This window comes from Columba livia, chromosome 2 (assembly GCF_036013475.1).
Source record: "Columba livia isolate bColLiv1 breed racing homer chromosome 2, bColLiv1.pat.W.v2, whole genome shotgun sequence".
Taxonomy (NCBI): Eukaryota; Metazoa; Chordata; class Aves; order Columbiformes; family Columbidae; genus Columba; species Columba livia.
The window spans coordinates 136,485,649-136,509,409 of NC_088603.1; the positions used below are offsets into that span (position 1 = coordinate 136,485,649).

The 23,761-nt window shown below is 39.4% G+C and overlaps 1 protein-coding gene and 1 long non-coding RNA gene across 9 annotated transcripts in view; one reads left to right on the plus strand and one right to left on the minus strand.

Moving 5' to 3' along the window:
- LOC135578670 (uncharacterized) overlaps positions 1–10,708 on the plus strand; it is a 17,893-nt gene extending 7,185 nt beyond the window's left edge. For 2 of the 3 annotated variants that reach the window (XR_010470669.1, XR_010470671.1), the window contains 2 exons: positions 6,039–6,195; positions 8,963–10,708. This is a non-coding gene — a long non-coding RNA (uncharacterized LOC135578670). The remainder of the gene's footprint in view (positions 1–6,038; positions 6,196–8,962) is intronic. The other variant, XR_010470670.1, reaches the window with a different exon arrangement.
- Positions 1–23,761, minus strand: part of RUNX1T1 (RUNX1 partner transcriptional co-repressor 1) — a 114,553-nt gene that overhangs the window by 45,737 nt on the left and 45,055 nt on the right. For all 6 annotated transcript variants that reach the window (XM_065053963.1, XM_065053965.1, XM_065053964.1 and 3 more), the window contains 2 exons: positions 5,654–5,791; positions 1,706–1,947 (listed from right to left, as the gene is read on the minus strand). In XM_065053963.1, the coding sequence (XP_064910035.1) occupies positions 1,706–1,947; positions 5,654–5,791 (380 nt within the window). The remainder of the gene's footprint in view (positions 1–1,705; positions 1,948–5,653; positions 5,792–23,761) is intronic.

Genomic DNA, 23,761 nt, shown 5'->3' on the forward strand with positions numbered 1-23,761 from the left:
AAAAAATTCTGCCTTGGTGACAAAATAATGAAAACACTTAGCAAGAGAAACAGTAACCAAAGCACTCTGAAATTGCTTAATAACTCGTTCTTGGTATTGATAAGAGGATAAAGAAAAGCATGCCACATATTAAATTATTACCTTATTAAAATACGCAAAGGAAACCACCAGCATCTCAGACATTCAGTGCCTGTTGCGTACAGCACAGTTTAAGCTCTCAGGTGCCAAGCTTAAAAATGCTTTCACATTTCAAACATCAGTTAAAGCTGCTTTTCAACATTTTTTATTTAATGTTCTATTGGAGCCTCTTGTAATTTTGTTCCCAGTGCAGAAGTTATAATTAACACGCACACACAAAAAATTACACTTTTTAAAGGCACATTCCTTGTTGTCTGAGGAGGAAAACTTTGCCTGTTGTACTTACAAAGAGGATTGTTTGCTGTGTTCTAAGCTATGTAGCAAAGTCATTACTTTGTAGCTGAGGACATAACCACATGCTGCACAGGGTTGAGCAAGGCAATAACATGATATGTGGATATTCCCAAGGAAAATAACCTAATTTGCTCCTCAGAGCTCAGATTAAGGTAGAAATCAACAGTAATTAACAGTGGGCAAGTACAATCAAGGGCAGGTAGATGGTCTCAAAGCTGTCTTTAGTTTCCTTACTAGTTCCCCTTTCCACAAAGAACCATGTGACAATGAAAACCACATTAAACAGGCATTTTGGGCATGGAAGCAGATGACGAGTAGGGCTTACTGAAGTTACACTGCCTACATTAAAGTTCCTTTTGACACAGACTCGCGCGAAGGAGTACCCATTGCTGTCAGGTAGTGTTTTGAGAAGATACAAGCACAGGACACCTGAGCCCTGGTACTCAAAAGTGCTGGCAGTCTTTGCTCCAAATGAAGTCAATGGCAACTGCAGCTGCTCAGAACAGATGTAAATTAGAGCACCACAACAGCATTTTTCCCTGGTACATCTAATTATTTGAAGGAGATACATGGGAGATAACGTCTGGAAGAGAGGGGGCTTTACTGGGCATAAAAAGAACCCTGGTTCAGATTCACAACAGTGTGTCTGCAAATAGCAGCCCAACTTGACAGACATAGGTGAGAAAAGGCTGAAATAATCATTCAGCCATATAATCACATAAAGATAATTTTATAAAAAGGTGACATTACTAGCAGCAATGCCCTGTCAGGTCCCTCCTTGTTGGGTTCAATGAATACTGAGAAAAGGTTTTCCACTGTGTAACCACGGTCCAAACATAATCTTCCCCTCATTCTTTTAAGCACTATCCTACCACTATATATATAGGGCATTCTCCTTTCCCCAGCCAACTAAGCTAAGCAAGCCAAGCCATATTTTACTACATCATATAATTCAAGGAATGTCTACATTAGGGGTGCTGCCAGTATAGAATGAAAAGCCTTTCACACCATCACAGTATAATACTATACTGGCAAAAAGAGTCAAGTCTGTATCTAGCTGGGAATAGCTGCCACTCATGGGAAGTTAGTCAGGTTACTCATGTTAGCTTCAGTAGCAAGAGCCAGCACTTCATTCTTCCAAGTCTGGTATTCCTAAAGCATTATATAGGCAGTGTATGTGACCCACTCTTTTATACAATAAACACGTAAAGCATAAAAGAAGGAAAAGGAGAGAAAAAGATCACAGTTATTATATCATTGGTTTTTTGCTTACCACAAGTCCTAGCACAAGGGTACGCACTCTCTCCCCAATCTCTGGTGAAATGTCATTGCCAAACTGCTGTAAGGTTGTAAGAAATCTCTTCAGTTTGCTGAGTTGCCTAGCTCCACAAGCTGGCGGTAACTGCTGGTTAGCCAGAGAAGAGGAAGAGGAAGAGGATGGCCCATTGCTAAAGCCATTAGGAGGAGATGGAGCTCCATTTAACGTTGTTGGTGAATGGCTAGTGCCATTGGTTACTGAAAGAAAAAGAGAGAGAGTAGGATAAAACAGAAAGGGGAGGAAGAGAGAGAGAGAAAGAAGACAGAGGGGAAAAATCCATCAGCTTATGTTTTCTGTGCTTGACCTCAAAATTAATTAAGTTGAACAATCAAAGATAATTAGCCTTTTGACAGAGCGACACTCCGCAGTTTATATCTGTTTCTAAGTAGCTGGTACTGAACGGTGTATGGATTGGAAGCAACAGCAGCTGCTTCTCACACAGCCCCCCCAAAATGCTCCTGGACCTGAAAAGCATCACTTGAATACCAGCCTTTTGTCTGAGGATTTTTAAAAGAGAGAGGGGGAACAGAGAGAAAGAGCATGACTGCATGTATGACAAAGAAAAAAAAAATAAAATAAAATAAAAATTGCTCTTTGGGGTAGGAAAAAATGTGCAAACATATTTCATGAAGCCTCAGTTTATCTCTGAATATTTTTACTTGTGTTTTGTACACACAGCTGACAGCTGTATTTATAAAACAGGACTTTCACGTTTCAACCTTACACCACAAAATGAGAAGGTTATTTTTTTCTGATACAGATTTCCTAGCTACTAACATATGGAGCATGTGGAGTTGTGTGTGCAGGTACAAATGGTGCCATCCATGCTCACTGTGGCCTGAAGCCTTGCAGCTAGGGCATGAAGTTAGAGCTCAGAAGACTTCTCACTCAACTTTCATATAGCAATACCATATATCTAAAAATGATAGGAAAGTATTCCACTCCTGTTGCAGGGCTTCTGTGAGAATAACTATCTAAAGTACTAAGTGTTCAAAATTTATGGCAACGAGATCCATACAGACATACTGAAGACAACAACAAACAGATTTTGGCAGCTATTTCAGTTGGATTCTTTTCCACACTCCAGAAGAGAATCAAACTGAGGACATCCTTTTCCACCCAGGTTACTTGGAACAGCACCAGTCAGGCACACTGTCTTGAGGTTGTTTGAGTCTGCCTCGCCAAAATTACAGCAAATGGCAAGAAAAAGGATGGCTCCCTAGAAATAAGAATGTACGGTGCACTGCCAGGTGTGGGCACACAGCACACGACTGCTCAGCAGCAGCAGCTGTATTCAGCTGGGCACTGCCCTGGAGAAATATGCTGATTCATTTTTGGGAAGTCACTCAGAAGCCAACCCAAAAAGAACATCAAAAATCAAGAACTTGTCTACAATCAAAAGGTACAGGAGTATTAGTCTAAACTGCTTCCTATTTAAAAGCATAACCATGGTAAGCTAGCAACTTCCCATGTTTCTTAATGACCTGCCTCTGAAGACAAACATCCCTTTCTCTATTGCCACTTTCTCTAGCAGCAAGTCCTTTTAGAGGGTGAACGCCTATTACTAGATTGAAATCACTACTCTATTACCATATTTAAATCACTACCACAATACTTTTGAAGGAGCTTTTGCCCTAGTGAGGCTATCTGAAGGGTCATCTAGTTTCTGCTTGTGTTTCATCCTAGCTTTTGGTTGCCTATTCTAGCTGCTTGGGCCAAGGAGAGCAAGAAGGAGAAAAAGCAGAAATAGAAAAAAGCTGGCCTCAGCAAGTCCAGCTCCATGTGCAGCTCCAAGCCATGCTCTCCGAACACTGCAGTGAAGTGAGATATCCAAGTAAACAAACACATCGTGATTGCAAGGAACTTGCATGGCCAAAAGTCATCATACCACGAACTTAGCAAATGAGGACGGGGAAGAATAAGAACGTGCCATGCTCTAGCCTGACACCACCCAACAACTCAGTCACTTCCAAGGGACTGGTCTGGGCAGGGGCTCCTGGGACTATGATCAGGAAAGCACAGAAAAGCAGAGTTCTTTACCTAGGATCAATATGAGGAGGAGAGAGGCAGGTAAAATTTCTCCCACAACAAGAGAAATATAGAAATACTCCCCCAAATGCAGCTTCTCTAAAACTTTTTTTTTCCAATAGTCCACCCCATATTAATAATTTTTTTCTCTTTCTTCATAGCATCTGCATTTGCCAAGTGGCAAAGATCTACATCATTTCTAAAACAAAACCATGATATTAATACAACAGAATTTAGCATTTAAAATTTCAAACTAATATTTGTCAAGAGGTTCTAATTGTCTAAAATAAAAAAAAAAAACAAGCTTACTCTTGACCAGAAAACCAGTATGATCTTATTGGCCTAGAGGCATTCCTGCTGTAGTAATAACAAATGTAACAGACACTCCAACAGAAGTGACTGTTTACTGTCCAAGTTGGAAACACTAAGGCCAAACTCCAAAATCTGACAGGGTAAAGGCAATTAACATTAAAAGCTTTTTAGACTTTAAGTCTTCATATAAACAGCCCCAAAAATCCAGCTACGGTTCAACCACCTTCCAAAGTGCTGAACTCAAGCAAAAAAAACTAGCATCCAAAATCATCTGAGTGAGGACTGTAAGAGTGATTAAAGAAGAACATTGTCCTACTCCTTTTATGATTGCCAAAGATTACCCTGAACTGTTCAAAGTGCATCACACTGGAAAGCCTGATCTGTAACAGGCCCATCCTGCAAAAACCTAGGAACAATTTAACTTCAGACTGGAGCAGCTCCTAGGAGGATTCAGGTGGTGGACTTGAGCAAAACAGACCAATCTTCGAAGGATCTGGGTCACTGGGTTAAATGTGAGTTTATGTGAATAGCTGGCACAAACCCTCCTCACTGCTTAAGTTTGAAGTAAATCATCAGGACAGGATTCCCTGGGATAAGCAGTACAAAGGCCTCCAGCTGGCCTTCTGCACAGAGGTGAATTTTAAATAAGGCATTTAACAGACAGAAAGGGACTGAGCAGGCATAGGCAAGACAAATAGAAGATGCTGCCTTCATTCTGTTTAGGCATATGTATTCTACTGTTCTAAAAATGTTTTATTTAAAATGTGAAATGTAAACACATTCTCATGTTTATACTATTACAAGGCAGTATAAAAAAGACCAAAAAAATTGCAGCTAGATCTTGGTTAGAGAAATGTGGATAATTTCATGGCTGTGAAAAGAATAGTCCAGACAACATGCCAGATTCAAATCTCAGTTACACTGATAAGAATGCAGAGTAATTCCATCAAGACTAGTAGTTTCTTGTTTGTTTACATCGATAAACTGAGACATGCAGCCCCAAGTGACTTAGAGAAGTGATCAGAGACTAGAAAACTCTAGGTAAAATAATAAAAGGCCTTTAGTTTTTGTTGTATATCAATATTAACTGACATTATGTAGCACTTAAATCAGAATTCTTTGTTCAGTCATAAGTGGGATGAAGCTAAGTATTTTCTTCATTTACTACCCCATTTTAAAAACATAAACAAAAACCCTGAAGTTTCTATATAAAAGGTAATGGGATCCTTTAAAGAACAGAATGGCAGAAAAGAGGAGAAGGTGGTTTTCTGTACTTCTCAGAGAAGGGCTGATCTGAGCATTAAGTACATGGGAAACTAGTACTCACTACTCTCTAGCACTGTGGCCAAGTTGTCAATGAAATAACAACACAACTCTGAGCTGAATGTCTTAATACCTTAAAGATGCATTAATCTGTTGTGATCTTAGTTTTGCTTAATTATTGCAGTACAACTGTGAATGCTGCTCCCATCATGTCATGCAGGTTTCCCTTCACGTATTTTGGTTTCTTAGATTCAAAACAGAAAGAGTGAGGAAGAAAGGGAAGAAAATAAGTCTAATTACACGTTGTGGGCGTGAATGAACTGGTTCTTGGAGCTCCTTGGGTAGTAGGAGGAGGTGGCATGGTTGGAGGCGTCAGCCTGGATTGTGTCTTCACATCCACAGGTGAGTCTGGCATTGTGGAATGCTTCTCAGTGCGATCTGGAACACACACCACAGGAACATACCGGTTTATTTCCTCAAGCACACCCGCTCCAACAAAAAAAACTTAAAAGCTAATACAAGAAGTGAGTCATTTCAGTATCTGCTGCATAAGATTACACCTGATTATCTACTCCAGCACGCTCTTCCCGAATTATATCATCTAAACCTTACTTAAGAAGGTGTAACACAGATGGTAAGGCCCCATTTGTAGCGGTGCTACATTATCTTTTGTTTTTACTTCTAGCATGTGCAGATGCTACCTCCCAAGCACTCCTGGAGCTGCAATAATGCCGCCTTCCTTCAAGGCTCTCAGAAGGAAGAAACAGATGAAGAGACAAGAAGGTAACAAATTCCTTTACGACACCTCTTGCAGAACTAAAACCTGAAGCTCTTTAGTAAAGGTGAGATACTGGGTGGAATATTGGTTGAATCCAGTTCTCTTCATGCCTCTTCTTTGTCTCACCTGCTGCCCTCTCCACTGCTTCTCTTTGTAATCATGGAGAGATACGTTAAACAGCGGGCCTCTTGGATCATATTACTACCCTGCCTCTGGATATACTTACATTCACCAGAAAAATAAACACAACATGCCAAAATGGTAAGTCAACTGTGACACATAGGTAACGTTGTTTTTAAAAAGGCTTCTAAGTTTTCACCTTCACACATTAAGAACAACTTTAATGTTCAAAATCCGTAAGATATGTAGAAACATAACTCCCCAACAAAACAAAACAAACAAAAGGCAAAACCAGGCAGAAAACCCAGCAGTTCTTTTGCAGCTAAAGATCTAAATAAGCATGATATTTTACATAGAAGATGCAGAAGTAAGTATCTTCTTCTTCCAACATCTTTTTGGACACCGCTGTGTTACAAATTTTGAAAATCCACCCAAACCCTTATGTTTCATTTATCGAGAATGGGCAAAACATGACAACATTTACCAACTGAAAGCAAAATAAAGGCTTCCTTACTCATGTCAGGAGTTTAGCAAGCCATCCTGAGTAAAATCAAGTTTAGCTTTCAAAGGGCATAAGTTAAACTTGTCCACCCGTCCATTGAGAGGGTCAGGGTTATTTATTTTATACATTATCCTACACAAGTCTTCCTGTTGTCCATTAAACTATTTTGCAAAGCAAGTAAGTGTCACTGCTAATAGGTAAGCACGTAAGTCTGTGGTTTAAATCCAAGACAACAGGAAAGTCCGTCACATTCTATAAATTCTGTCACTCTGCTTTGAGACATGCTTTCCGTGTTCTTAATAACAACATACAGGCTTCAACCAACAAATCACACCTATCATTTGCACCAAGAGATACTAAGAGAAATTAAATGCAATGCACACATTTAACAAAGGAAGGGTATGTTAAATGGAGCCTCAAAACAATTATCAGAACACTTAATTATCAAAAAGTTTAAAAAACACAATGCATAATAGTTAGCAATCTTTAGCTGCCTGAAAGTGAGGAAGTATGACCCAAAGATGCAGTGTGTTGGGTACTGCAATTACAGAAGCCATCTTCACCCTCTCTGGAGGTGCCTACAGACGATGTTTCAGTTTTCAGGGAAAAGGAACCATTTCATTTAGATTTAGAGACAAGTTTGGGGAAGATGAGCAGAGAAAACACCCTCAGAACAGGATTGTTGGATCTGTAGTGTTGATCTAAGGTTAGTAAACCTCAGCTGCAGAAGCTGAAGATAGAACAGCATCCAAAATTATTAGCTTAAATAGCAAGGCTGCTGCACAGGCAGGTGAGGTTTGATTTGCAAATCAAACAACACTAAATTATAACATGCTGGAAAACAAAAGCAAATTTTTAAACAAATTTTAGAAAAATTTCCTTTCCATGTCACTATACTAAAACAGTTAAATCTAGATCTTCAACAAGCCATTCATTTAACATAAAGAACTATGAAAACTTGTCTTGAAATGTTAATTGCTTCCTTAATAGCCAAATTCATCTTGCACTCACCTCAACCAACCTCAGCAACAAGGGAATAAATAGCTTTCAGCTCATGTTGCAACAGAGGGAAAGAGGCACAGCAGTGAGCCCAAGCCCTCCTAAATAAAGGCAAATATTTCTGCCATGCCAAGAAAGGAGAGAGAAAGGGAGGCTTGCCAGAGCTGGTGGGGAGATAACAGTGGGAACTGCTGGTCCATCTGGTTTTCATTCTGCTAACACTCACATGGAACTGTTAAGGAAGGCAGTCCAGGTACCCAGATTTGAAGCATGTGGGAGCGCAGACACAGGCACAGAGGAGATGGAGGTGGGTGGAAGAAGGAGTGCGAGAAATCGAGCTCCTCGCACAGCCTGCTGCTCGCAGGAGCAGGCACAGCCTGTATCCTCCAATTCAGCTGTTGATCACTAAAAGCGATCCCAAGCCTGCAACCCACCGCATGGCTCCTGCTCCCCCCCTTTGCTGCATTTCAAAGTTCAGGTTTCAGAAACACGCTCAGATTGGAGGGGGGAGTCTTTCCCAAAAAGCTGGCAATGTTTTGTTACCTAAACTGAACACGGTAGTGGGAAATTGCATGTTGGTTTTGCCCTCCAATTTCAGATTGCCATTCTACTGCAGCTCAACTGCTTTTTGCTCCCTTGAACAGTGTCTGCCACCCGGTTTGCAGATCACTGAAATTACCTACAGACTTCTGCACTTCCTGTATAAATGTAATGACATTAGGCTTGATTCTCCTAATTACCTTCCTTTGGACATCTTAAGGGTAAAGAAACCCCAAAACCTCTGCAGGCCACTTACCTTTGCTTAACCTCTCTATCCCCCTTGCAAAGCCCTAAACCCTACTCTGCTACTGTATATCACAGGCAGACAGATTTATCTCTGGTTGTCTGGAAGTTCCCTAGCCCTGCCTTCTGTAAAGAGATACAAGGCTCCCTTCAAGCCCACCTCAAAACACTTCCAACCAGGGTACAAGATTATCTTGTCAGAGCAGAGACCCTCCAGGTGAGAAAAGGGACTTTTGAAGAAGTACAGTGCAAAATGCAGAGATCTTCCCTGTGCTTGGAAGACACCACCACCAACACACCGCCCAGGAGAACAGCCTGTTCCATTGCAGCCTTCACAACCCACCTTTCCACCCTCTTTACTATCAGAACTCCTGCAGGAGCCATTCTGCTCTTACTGCTGCTGTTTACCTACTCTTTGCCTTCACAGCTGGTTCCCCAGCCTCTAAGGGAGCTATGGGGCTGGGAGCACCCACCTCCAGCAGCTCTACACCCACCTCTGTCCCACCACCCACAACCACAGAGAACCTCAGCAGCTCGATTTTGAAGAGGAAGATCTCTCAGGGGATGGAGCTCAAAGCAGAACAAAAAGAAAAAAAAAAGCCTGATGGTATGAAAGCTAAAGGCAAAATGGTATTTAAATCGTATTCACGAGCCAAGTTTCCCCTAAAGACATTTTTCACATAAACTGTCTGTGGATACTCTGCCATCCGTACATTCAGAGGTGATGAGGGTTTGGGAGAGGAGCAAAGAATCTCTCAAGAGCAAAAACTGTATTTTTTGCATGTGAAATCCCGCCTGTGTAAGATTTCATGTACATTTGCTCCAGTTTTATAACAAAGTGGCATATACATTGAACTTTGCCTGAAATGTGGAAGAACTTGAAGGAAAACCATGTCTTAAAATGGCTTAATTTCTTGAATTCCAAAACGTTTTTATGCTTTTGTGTAAAACCAAACTCCCTGTTTGCAAAGCTAGTTCTGATTTTTTTTTTCCTGTTGGACTCTGACATTTTGAGCAATAATCCTGAATTAGCAGGGACACACCAGAAGGTTTCATACAGGCGGGATCCCGTAGCATCCCACAGTTCAGAGCACAGGCTGTGTATACAGAGAGAGCAACTTCTTTCTGCTGCAAAGATTTCTTCCACCAAATCCCTCTAACTGGTGACAGACTTGCACTCCTTAGCCCAGTATGGATCAAATGGGGCTGAAACCAGAGGGAAAAGTAGACATCTGCAATTCATTCTGCTGTGTTCGCCGAAATCAATTCAGGATGGAGATAGATGGTGAAATAATGGTCTAGTCCTAATCCATACACACACACAAACCTCTGGTGCAGCGAGAGACTTAGAATAAATTCAGAAAATATGTTTCAAGTATGCAGAGATCTATTGCATTTGCTTTGGATTATATTTTTTTTTAAATAATCTGAAATATACATTCTTGAATCTCTTTTACAGGACAGAGTGAAGAACTGTGATTTTACCACAGAAGTATTTTTCCCGTTTTAAATTAAAGAATGTTGTAAAACCAGCTTTAAATTATGATATTTCTTCTGTGGATTTCTTGGTTCATGAAACTATACTGTTCTTGTAATTCCTTCAGTTTTTATGGCAGGAGTTATTTTTATCACTGTATTTAGCTGTTAGGTGAATACTGATACTTACCGTGAGCACAGTCAGCTTCTGAAGACAAACAGAGAAGAGACAAAAGTAAAATGTGCGGGAGCAGGGGCAAAAAGAGATGTGCATGTATTCAAACTGATTTACTTCGCTTCCTGTAACTTAAATTATTGAGTCCATTTTTAAAACAAGGCGGTCTTTCATACATGGCAACATTTCAGCTCACATGGCACCCTTCCAAGTCTAACGCATCAAGGAAATCTGATGTATGGAACAAAATATGGAATATATAAATACTTTACTGATACCATTTCAATAGCCAATTCAATGTCAAGCATTTCTGGGGTTGGTGTGTTTTCAATTTCCTTTTTTAAATGAAAAAAAGTATGGTATAATACGCTGTGGCATTTATTTTACTTTTAGTTACTGCAAACAGTTCCAGATGTATATTCAGGCATGAAAGACGCTTAAAAGACGCTCTATATTGTACAGTACTTACTACTTCTGTGCCAACACGTTAAAAACAAAAATAAAAATTGCCAACTTAAAAGAGCCCATTGTCTTGTTTCCTTCAGATTCACAGAAAGTATAAACCCTGCATATGAAACACAGGACTAGAACCTGCCCCCACCACCCAAATTACATGAATTGTGACCTAAATCTGTGGGATTTAATACTGATGGCTACCTAGATGGCATTGGACTAATTTTGATTATTTTGAGAGGGGTATCATCGAATTTGTTAGCAGGTAACTACAGGTTGTGGGTCACAGTAATGATGAACTAGGAGACAGAAACCCACAAGTGCATCAAACAGGACAAATTACAAAGCCTTTTCATCTGTAATGCTGTCGTGCTACTGTCAGTAATGTTCCTTCCTTCAGATTTGGCCAAGCCATGAGGCACTGTGACAAGGTAGTACCTGTGGAGATCCACCACTCCTGAGGCCCAGACCTGCCACCATGCAGAGCAGAACAATATTACAAGATAATATTGGTTGAAAAGGACTTGTTCAAGAATGCACTGCATAAGCCTGATATATCTGGCAAAGCCTACCCACCCTGTGCACAGCACACCTGGGAAAAAATGGAAGTCCTGTGATGCAGCAGTAAAATACAACATTTGGACACCACCACTGCAGACCCTGTCCCAGCCAAGCATGCCTGGGACTTGTTTGAGATCTGTCCCATCTTCATTCTGTTCGTCTCTTGGCCCTTTTGACTTTTTCTTAATGAATAACAAGGACCTAAACACAATGAATGTTTTTGTGCTATAAACAACTGATCTCAAACAAGCATACTATAGACATAACTTTCTACTTGCACCAGATGCATTCACTTTATTGGCCTAGAAAGAAAACACCACCCAGTTTCCAATTCCCCAGTGGAGAAGTTTTACTATCTAGGTGATTTGCAGAAGGGCAGTATCAGAAAGCAGTTCAGACACTCTGACTCTGCCTTTTGTCACAAAACATCACCCCTGAAAGCTTTGTCCACCAGGAATGAGAATGCGTGTGGGACAAGTGACAGATATGCACAGCAAATTTTTCAAGACGACATAACATTTCATTGCCTTTTTAGCATGTCGGGTATGAAGCTCACGTACCAAAGATAACCCTTTTGCAAGAGCAATATCACAATTGTGCTGCAGTCTTATCTTGGTTCTCCTCTGCTCAGATAGTTGAATGTTTCATATCACCAGCTATTCTAGACAATAAACGGAAGCACACTCAGTTTACCGATTTCTTCACAGTTAATATCCAGGAGCTAGAAGAAATTCTGCATCCTGGGAGTTCACTGAACTTATCTCAGGCAAAGTTACCAAAGCTCTCTTCAGACATACTAAAAAAAGCCACAAGAATTATTCAATCTCCACTCTGTCTCTCAAAATGTGAAAGGGATTTTTGTACTTCTCCCTCTCAGTGCTGGCAGGAAAGGTTTATGGATGATGTAAACGAGGTGAATGGCAGACAATGCTATGCATCATGTTCTTCATCCATAATGGTACCTTGCGTGGTCCTACTATCATGACAACAAATCAAAAGTGCAGAAGCACCCCCTTTTGTTTCAGTTCTCTAGGGTGAGAGGTGCTGACTGGCAAGAAACGGTGTCCCATGCTCTTGACTTTGCAACTGAAGGCCAGATAGTTACACAATTATAAAATAAGCAATGCATGAGTTCACTCTCGGAGTTGAGACAAAAATGTTATGACTTGGGTTTGCTTGGAAACATTTTCTCCTGAAAGAAATAAACTGGTTTTACCATATACTTTCATTTTAAAAAGGGGGGGGGGAAAGAAAAATAATCTTTTTCCTCTCATTTAACAATCTGACATGTTTTGACATGAAATTCGCTTTCAGTTATTTAATAATTAAAACCTGACTCCTGTCAGAATTGCACCTTTTTTTCAACACCTCTTTCCTCCTTACCCCTTCCTGGCTTTGCAAATTTTCCCATGTAAAATTATTTGAATGTACACAGCAATTGTAGAAGTCTAAAGGGAAGAAGAACACATTCTAAATTTAGATCTATAATACTACGACCACAATAGTTTATGAAATACTTCAGCAAGAATGGGCAAGGAAAATAAGGGTCAAATTGTGGCAGTCACCCTATATTTCCATAAGCCCTTGGAAAATAAAGTATACGAGTTCCTTTTTCACAGCTGAATACATACCAGTTGGGCTGTAACGAAGGCAAAGACTGCGAATTTATTCTAAATATCCCACCAAGCATCATCAAAATGTATGCATAACTAATGCAATTAATAAGCAAACAGTCCCACAATCATTATTGAAATATTATTTTCCTGTTCAAATTGTTTCCTGGATCTTTTCTGCTTCGGTTTGTTGACAAGTTAGCAAACTAAGAACTGTATGTTGTGAGTCTTTCACATCACAGGAACTACCACTGCTATTCCAAAACCAGCTCACTGAACACTGAGGCACAAGTGAAGAAGAGGTGCCTACCACCTCCAGCACGAAGAACTGAAGAACAATCAGAGCAACCACTGGCCAAACTCACCCCCTGGCCTCCCCTACATGCTATGGACAACCTCTCCATATAAGCAACCACTCCCTTCACTTGTCCTGTACTTACACAGGAAACCACTGGGGTGTTTTTGGATGCAGCTTCCCAAAGGCTCCCAGACCAGTAATTAGTCGTCTTTGTGTACCCTCTTCTCTGGAAGACCTATCCTTGTCACAATTGCCTGTTATGTGACAAACTACACATAAAGTTAGACTGGTATCTAAGAAACTGAAAATGCCATCAGCATTGAATCAGTTCTTGTTTGTATGTTCTTATGTACTCAACCACACGTAATACAAATCCTTCCCACCAGAAGAACATTTTGTCTTACAATGCTAATTAAAATTTCAAGACTTTCTCTCCAAAAGTGTATTTATGTTTTTAACCTAAAGTTTGTATGCTCCTAAATTAACAGTAAATAGTTTGTTACACACAGCTAAAAGTCTGAAGCAAAATAAATATGAACTCCTTTATTTTTAATGTGCTTACATAAAGTGTAAAGCATATCTGTAACCATTCTAGGAAAATCCTAAGAGAGGACTGATACCAGTATTCCATTAAATTTAACTGGAAATGACATCTCCAATATACACTAGATAAAATAAAATAACTTCAGATTCAAGGTGACTTTCGGTATTACATTACCAGCAAAAAACTTATTATGGCTGTACTTTTAAAAGGCATCAGTTATATTTATAAAACATGACAGAAGTCCTTTAGGCTCAAAAAGAACCAAATATGGGTGTAGGAGGTGATATTTTCCATGGTTATACATCTGAAAAGATGATACACAGACTACCGAGAAGGTAATGGATATACATCTGGCTTTCCTTGGTTTTAAACTGTAGAATTTGTCACAGACAAGTCAAGATCCCCTAAGGTGTGGAATGGTGTTGGCCAGTCTGGGCCAGACTGCTCCTCACTTTGTGGATCACGCTCCCAAATCCCCACTCTACCAGACTGCACATCCGAGAATCCAGTTCCTCCCAGTGATATTTCAAATGATGAAAAGTTTGATCTGTTAGGCCAAATGCACAGGCCTGGGGAGCAAGACCTTACCTATAAAACAGAAATCACGGGTGGCCAAACTCCCTCCCAAGAGCAAGTACCACTCCAGTTTGAGGAAGGCTGCTAAGCAGTCTAGACTCCCCGTTTCATCACTGAAGGGAGCTTCTAATTTATTAATTCCTAAGGTTGCTAAGTCAGATGGTATAAATATTCCTGTATAGATCTAGGTGCTTTGCTTCGTGAGAACCAGAAGCATGCAGGCTGCTCCAGCAGGGTGGCTGGTGTACAGGAGAAATCAGTGATCCTCAGTCCAGGCATTCTAACTCCTTGCTTTCTATTCGGTCAGCCAAGACAGGTATTAATCCACCAATGAAAAATACACAATGAAACATATTTCCCCCAGAACCCTTGCTCAGGTATTGCCATTGATACTTACTGCTATTACAGCAAAAGAAGTGAAGTTATAGGCTTTTCCCATCTCAAAGATTGCCAGTGTATAACACCAAGTAGTGCAATTTATTACCCTAATCAGTACTTCAGCATTTGTGCAAATACACACTTTGGAAGACAATCATATCACATCATCAGATGATGCCCTTAAAGACATCTTCTGTTCACATGACTGACTGTCTAGACAGAGTGAAAAAATACTCATGATTAGTTACAAGTCATCTCCTCCTCAACGCTGCACATCACATCAACTGTCTTGTATTTTGGGACCTGGATCGCACCTGAAAACAGCGGGGGGGGGGGGGGGGGGGGGGGGGGGGGGGGGGCGGGGAAGAGAGTCTCAGAAACCTCACATGAAATCAAGACCCTCCATCTCAAATACTTGCTTAGATGAGGTAGCATTACTTATTGACAAATAAGCTCAAAACCAAAACAAATATTTCCATTAGCCAAAAAAAAGTATATTTCAAATCAATTGTCTGGTCCACTATATCACATGCAAACTTAAGTGTTATATGGCACAATGTAACATGTAAAAGAAGAAACTTGTGCAACTTGTAAAACCAGACTAACAAATGCCCCCCTTCTGAAGTCAGGGAATTCATATAGATCAGGTTGGATCACCCAGGAAGAGAGGTGCTGGGTTAACCTTGCAGACCCCAGTCCCAGAAACACTCTAAGTGCTTCACTGTAGATACTGAAAACAGCTGCAGGTAAACTAATGAGACCATTCAAAGGGCATACAATTACACACAAGGTTTCTAGACCTTAAAGCATCACAGCAGTCTTAATCTTGCATAATAAAACCTAAATCTCCCTTTTAAAGTATCTTTCCTTTGTTTTGAATTTTAAATATCAGACAAAAAAAAACAAAAAAAAACCAAACCAAAACAAAACAACAACAACAACAAAAAAAACCAGAACCAAAACCAAACCACAAGTATACAGCTGAAGCCTTAATTGAAAAAAGCAATTATTAGAGAAACCACAGAAAATATAAGCAAAATATTAAAACAATTTCAGATATCATAGCATTGACATGCTTAACAGTTGTAAAAACATGCTTCATTTCATGCCCAGCAGATTCAAATTAAATGTATCCTTTTTCTAACAAATACATAAAACAAAGGTGTTTGTACTTATGGAACCTCATTTTCATCAAGCCTGCTAAACCTGCTATTCCAACACAGCAATTTAATATTGACCTGTGTGGATCAGTATGGCTTCTGTATTTGTGTATATATGCGTACATGTGCGTGTATGTGCATACATACACTTATTTAATCAAGTTTTACTTACTTGATTTTGTATATAAAAGTACTGTGATTTTTTTTTTAACATTCTGCTTTAGAAAATTGTAAGAAAGAAATAGTCTTCAATTACGCTCAAGGGAGTGTTAAATGGAGAGGAAACTGCACGGTGAGAAGTCAGACACCAGAAAGAAACCACTCAATGCTACAAGTGCGAGAGAAATATTGACAAAGTAAAGAAGTCTGATGTGTTTGAACTCTGAGTGTTCAACATGAATGCACTTAACCCTTGGCAATACAGAAAGTTTTCTTGTGCATTAAAAGAATCTCATATACATGGAAAGAATCTTATGGAAAGCAGATTTAACTTTCTCCGTGCTATGAAAACACCCTAGATTTGCCTTTGGGTCTACTTGGACACATACATTTTGCTTCATTGAGAGGTGGATTAACCACAAGAGGAGCCATTTTTATGAGAAAGGGAAGAATATTCAACAGGGGGAAAGAAACTCTGTGGCGGGGCAGAGGATGGTTGAAAGGACAGCGGGGCATTGTCTTCCCATGGGCTGGCAACAGCCCCTGGATGTATCATCAGCCTTTGCTGGTGGGAACGGATGGTGGGATAAAAAGGATCGCAGCAAGAAAGCTGGGCCAGCTGGGTGCATGCCTTGGCAAAGAGTTGCTGGACATTTTCCCAGGTGACTGTTACCACTAGAGGGAGATGATATTGTGCAGCCGCCCAGGGAAAAACTGCCTTTTCCTGGGGAAACTTCAACATACCAGCAAGGTGTTAAGAAAGTCAAAGGGAGATGTTTTAAGAAGAGTTCTTTCCATTATCAAAAGTTAACCTTAGACATGTGGTACAGGAAGGAAATCTTATGATACTGTGTACATATACATTGCTATGTACTTTTCCATTTCCACAGTACCAACATAATATTAAATATTTCTCTCTAAATTTTTGCTATAGACTTTCATTCCTCAGAAGAATAACTGGGCAGTACTGGCTGCAACAGAAGACCATTTTCAGTGCCTCGTATTGCTACCTATCTACCCCAGCCAAACAACTCAGATGTTTCCCCCCACAACTCACAATTTTCCCTCCCACTCCCCCATCCTGTTTTGGAGATAGCTTTCTATACAAAATACTCAAAAAGTGAAACTGCAGCAGGCAGCACATCAGACAGCGGCGAGCCCACAATCGCACGATATACCCAGTCATAAGAACCCAGACTGTGCTCACACAACTATAGCCACGTGATGTAAGTGAATTTGAAAATATCCCACCCAAATTTAACACAATTTCTGAGGGTTTTTGTTGCACCAAAATACAGAGAAACAAACAAAAAATGGTTGTTTTCTTCACACCTATAATTGGTCAGAGAGATCAAATGGCAAGCAGGTCAGAAACAAAGGAAAAAAATAGTAGGGTGGCTCACACAGATCTTTATAAACATATTTCTAGCACCACATACATGTTAAGAAAGCTAAATCCCAATCACAGAGACAATGACTGCACTAAGATCTCCTCTGAGGACTTAATTCTTTGTGGTCTTGTGGTGGTCTTCACTTGGAATAGGAGACGTAAAACAATGTCAGTAGTTGTCTGGTGTGCTTTAAAATGCTTGGATATGAAGAAATAAAAAACTGCTGAACTGCAACAACCATCTAAGGCAAATTCCAAACTTATGAAAGGAAAATTTAGAAAAAGGAAAAAAAGGAGTACCTGGACGAAATAATAAACAGTTAACAAGAATAATTGTCCCCATATGAGTTCCTATCCATTATCTTTTTCATAATTATTGCAGAGCAAGTAGCTTCAATAACTGTGCATACGAATGACCTATTAGAAACTTAACAGGTCATTTCCAAAGGTGATTATAAGCCCTGACTTAGAGAGCTGCTCGATTTTGCACATAATTCTGTTCAATGCCAACAATCTGCACAAAACTAAGATAAGTGTATTTCTACAAGATTAAGTAGAAATAAACCTTCAGAAACTAAAACTATTGCTTCAGGACACTGATGAAACAAATGCAGTAATTTTCAAAACTGCTATGTTAAAAAATTTGCTTTTGCCTGTGCTTTGGTCTCAGGAGAACAGAACGGAGGCAGTAATGATATGTTAGAGCTCTTACAATGCCACATGTTATAATTAAATGGTGTTGAGTGTAACAGCAGAAAGTCTAATGTTAGATAGAAGGGATAAAAAGCATACCAGATTACCAGAGTGGATATCTGCTATGGATCACATTATGAACAGTAGAAATGTGTGAGTAGATACAGACACCTCAACCAACTCTTCCAAAGAGTTCTTGCAACAAGAGGATGCTCTTCATCACAACAGTCCTTATTGACCCTGTTTCTCAACGTGCAACTGTGCTTTCAGTATGAGTGAACATGCAATATGTTTTGTCTTAGAAAATATTAGAAAATTATTCAGAACCACCATTTAAGGAGAGCAATAAAGAACAGGAGTGTAGACATGCAGCTTCCTCAGCTGCTGAGGCTGTTAAACAGTAGGAGACACAGAAACAGATCCTGGCACTCCCACTGTGAATGGCTTGGGCACGTTGTAAAGAAGTTAACTGAGCAAAACCAGAATAGGCTCACTTAGAATGTGCAGGGGGAAAAAAGGTAGGAACAAATATACCCATCTACATTTAGGAGAGGAAACAAACCAAATACCAGCTTTCCTTCATATCAAACAGATAAATGAGAAAACAAAACTATAAAAAACGTTGACCTTAACTGAAATTAACACATTGTGACAACTAACAAATAGCAGTGATATTGGCACAGCTTGGGTTTAAATCTGTCTCAATGGATGAGAAAGAAACAGATGAGGGGGGAACCAAACTTGGGAAAAAACCCCAAACAACTGATTCTGGAAATGCACATGTGATTTTTTTTCTAGGAAGAAGTGAAACAGAAAATGAGATTCTGATACTGAATTTTCTTCCCTTGCTTTCTCTTCTAGCACAAGAAGAGATACAGAAAAGGTAAAACAAACACACGCAGGTACTGTTACACAATTCAGCCAGGCCTGGGTTCTCAGAAGTCTCTCAAGAAACCTTCCTTCCCTCCAGCAACCCTGAACTCTGACAAGAAACTCTATCATCTCGTTGTTTCTGCAGGGATCCAGCAGCCTTCTCATTTATTACTCCCCCACTACTTCTGTTTCTTTTTCTTATTGGTTAAAACAATGTCTGTCTTTTATTTTTTACCATCTCAAACACAGACTTGGAACACATACTCTACACCATGTTATGTCATACTGGAATAACGTCTCGAAATGCTGAACTTCACTTATTATTTATCTAAAAGCTTTGTTTTCTTCTGAACTGTATTTTGTTGGACTGTATCTACAGAGAGCTAAACTCCTAAGCCTTCAACCTGCCATCTCAAAGAAGCTGATGCAAAAGAGTCCAAGTAGAGTTTACTGTCGGGTCTGTAACAAGAGTAAAATGATAAATCTCCGTACTGAAAGCCAGATGCTTCATTCTTCGCTCTGATCCCCCCACCCTGTTCTTTTGCATTCTAGCTAGCACACAGCTGTAATAAATGTGGCTCTTCTCACAAGCCGTGCAGATGTTAACAGTTCTGTAGGACATCAAGAAACATTTCAAGAATCTTGTAAGTGCTGACTAAACCTGCTTGAATTACCCACACTACCTCCTCCACATTCCCATTCAGTAACATTAGCCTTCCTGAATGTATTAAGAAAAAAAAATAATTAGCATTTAAGCCAAGACATTAATATCTAGGTCTAAATGCACTATCAATAAACAAGGAATGTTCTTAAGCCATCAGACAACAGATATTCAGATAGTAAACCAAAAGGAGTCAATTTATTATTTGTCAAGATGACTAATGCATTTTTCATTTCTTATCTATGCAAGAGAGGATAAATGACTGTCTGAAAATATATATTTGTAAAAGTCACGGCTGGATATATTTTGAAAGAAAGGATCAGAACTACAGTAAGATCTTTTCTTTCATAGTAATCAAGTGGATTAATACTAAATTAGAGTGAAGGAGTTCAAAGTGCTACCTAGTACATTTTTATTAAAGTTATATTAGCATGACAGTCATATGCATTAAAGATTAAGCTAAAGCCTCAAACCACAGTCAGTTCTGGGCACGAGCAAGAGTCCAGCTGTGCAGGTGGAGGACTAGACACCAAATGCATTCATTAAGCGGGTCTGTACTAGAGACAGCCTTTTAATATTCTTCCCTCTTCAAGCAGCAAGCTTAGTCTCTTTTGGGGGGGCAGGACTTTCAAAAAGCAGTTTAGGAGCACAGAAACCAAAGGCAAATGTGACCAGCACTCATGTATTACTCCAGATGCTTGAAAGTCCGACATTAAATACCCTACCCTGTGTGTAAACTTCACACTCTCAAAATCGACTGGAAGGAGGGCTGCGGAGCAGCTCACAGCACTGAGACATCACAGGATCTCAATCTTCAACAAGTTCAGAAATCAAATGTGCAGTTGAGAGTTTCTATGGTGCAGTTTTGAGATTGTCTCCAGTCAAGTGTCAATCTCAGCAGAGTTTCAAAGAGGACAGGATAAGGAGAAATAAAACAAACATATCAGTACATTTCCTGCAAGGATCGACGAAAAAGACCTCACTCCTGCAAATACTTACACACCTACTCAACTTCAGATACTTATCCTATTATGGTAGCACACTTGAAGCTAAAATCAAGTCTTTGAAAATGCAGGGCCAAAATAATTTACCATAGAAAGTGGAATTCAGGGTATTGTTTTTTCTTTAATTTAGCAATGCAGAAAATCTGACTATAAAGCAGAATTGCAATGTGCTTTTTTCAAATGCTTCATGAGACTGCTTTTGGAGTGATTTCATCAAAACGTTATAAAAAGTACATTTAAGCATTTTGAGATAAGCAAAAAACCAATAGACTACAACCTTTAAAAGAAGTTAATATGATATTAACAGAAGCTATGTGATTAGCTAGTCTGAAACCTGAACCCGTCTTCAGGCTTTCCCAATCAAAATAAATTGGAAGGACAGAGCAGGAAGAAAAGAACTAATGGGAAAAAAAGGGAGAAAAATAAAAAGAGAGGAGAAATAAAACCCACACGAGTCCTTTACTGCTGTTATTCCTCCACGAGCGGAAATGCTCAGCTCAGTCATGGCTTAGGAGGCATAAACATCATTGAAATTCAAAGGCAGCTCTGAGAAAGAGGACGCCTCAATTGGTATGCAAGTGGTGTTTTCTCGCCCTGAATACATTATGAACTTGCAGCATGCTAATATGCCATGCTATCATAAGCACCAGATGGAACAGTAGGCAGTATATGTCCCATCAAACCTCAGGAAGATGTATTAATGTTCCTGCTCTTTTTTTTTTCACCCCCCCACCCCCCCCCCCCTTCCCCTCCCCCTTCCCTACTACAGCCCTTCAGCTGTGTCCCCAGACTGGCACATTTCTGAGCATCCGTCACCTGCTCCCGGAGCACCGTTCTCCAGGGTTGCCTCATCTTCACCAGGTGGTGCCAAGCATCTTTTCAATCTTTTTTATCGCAGAAGGTAAAGGCCACAAGACATGTCAGGCTGTGCTTACTGAAGGGTAGCGAGTACAAAAGATAACATCATGAGATAAATGATAGATGAAGGAAGACTTTGGGTTTAAAGCTACCACAATTGTTTTAAATTATGTATAAGTAACGCGGCACAAATTTTCCCCTCAGTACTATTGGAGAATGAAGAATTGGGGGGCAGAGGCAAAGGGTAAGGTTTCTGCGTAACTGAACGAAACAGAGGAAACTGCATTAAAGATCTTTGAACTTAATTCCTTTTTTCACCACAGCGGAAACCTTTTCAGAGGAGATATACACAATTCAACAGCCATTTATAGGGTAGCGAGCAGGATTTAATTTTAAATCAGAGAATGAAAATGGCACACAGGTAAATCAGTTTACAGAATTTAGATTTTTTTTTTAATTAGAGATATGATTTTTTAATTTTTATTATTAAAAAGTTGTTTAGATCTCTATGTATGATTCTAAAGAAGTATAGTATTCTAATACTGCTTTGCATCATTAATGAATTCGGTCCCAAGCAGGTTTTATACGACTAAAGAAAAACGTATTCTAGTGTTCTGCATGAAAGTATGTGCGTACACCTACAGATTTTCTGGTATCACCTGAATTTTTCCTATCCATAGGAATATACATTCTGTTGAAATACATAGTTTGCAAGAAAATTAGGGGTTTTTTTTCCTCCTCCTGGGTCCTTTAAAAGATAAAATGAGGTCCTCAAGACTGAAAATGATTAATCTGTGCATTCAAACCACAAGAAAGACCTGAGGTGGCTGAAGAACAGCAAATTGGCTTTTCTCATTTGAAGTTTGAATATTCAATTGTTTTTTAAACACATTTGTTTTTCAGAAAAAAAAAAAAACACATCAGTAAACATTTTGCTAATTTCTGATATTTTAGAAACCACCTGCTGAGTTGCAAACAGCTCTCACCACGCATGTAAATCCATTATTTTCCTAACAACATTAGCCTTCTCAAAAATACAGTCTAATTCTGCAAGATGCTGAGTATTCACAACCCCCACAAACTTTTCTGGGAATTAACATTACTGAAAACCCCCCCAAGAGTTAGCTTTACAACTTATCTGTTGCATGTATAACAAGGATTTTTTTCAAGTATTAATGGTCTGGTTGAAAGGGATTTTCCCCCCACCCATCCAGTCCTGACTAAAATAAAAAATATTTGCCTTTTTCTTTCAAACAAAGGACTTCACAACTGTTATTCACAAATAACAGGCATTATTCTATCATCCATTACATGGAGACTCTAATACAAGGATGTCTTCGGGACTGAGTCACAAATCAGACCAATTTTTTTTTTCTCTTCCTACTGAATATTGAGGGGATTGTTTTGCTTCTTAATATATACCCTTTAAGGGTAATTTGCTAGATTATGATTTGCGTTGTGCAAATAAGTCTATTTAAGTCCATTATCCTGCATTATAAAGGAATTTCTAACACCTAAACAGCACTCAATTTAATTATAACATCCTGAAACAGTACAGTCAACTCCCAAAGGAACCTGTTTGGATCAGAAGACGATGATATATGCTAGCTGCTGATCATCCTTCACCATCAGATCTGCAATCAACTGTTTTAAAGAACAGTACCAGAACATCTGCATCATCATATTATTTTGTGGCAAAGAGCCATCCAAAACCAAACAACTGCACGCAACAATGTACGCATATCCCAGACTTGTAAGCAGACATATTTTAAAAGCAGCAGCTTTACTGTAATGACCAAATGAGACAAAACAAGGCTTTGATTTTGATTTAGCAAGCATAAATTTCTGCAGCAGAATCTCCATTGGGTAATTCATCAAGGCATCTAATTCTATATCTAGTGTGGCAAGACAGCAAAAACACAGCCTCCAAAAACAAAAGCACTTGTGACAAAACTATTAAGCATTACTGGCGATTAAGTAACAGACACTCATTCTTTCAAGACTGTCTTGAACCAATGCCCCAGACCCAAAAAAACCCCATAACCAACAACCAAACCAAACCAAAACAAACAAAAACAAAAAAACCACACACACAAACAACAAACAAAAACACCAAAACAAACAAACATCCATACATACATGCAATCATGTTTGCTGGTGTCAGGATGAAATCAAGGCATCATGGTTTTCTGTATTCCTTCAAGGAAAAGCAAAGTTATTCAGCAGCATGCAAAAAGCTCTTTCTGAAAGAATACAGAAGTTAACTAAGTATATCATTTCTCCTGTGGCTCTACAGAGGAATGCTGGTCAATACCTGAAATGTAGGTAGTATTTTTATCTTTGGAGGTTTTACA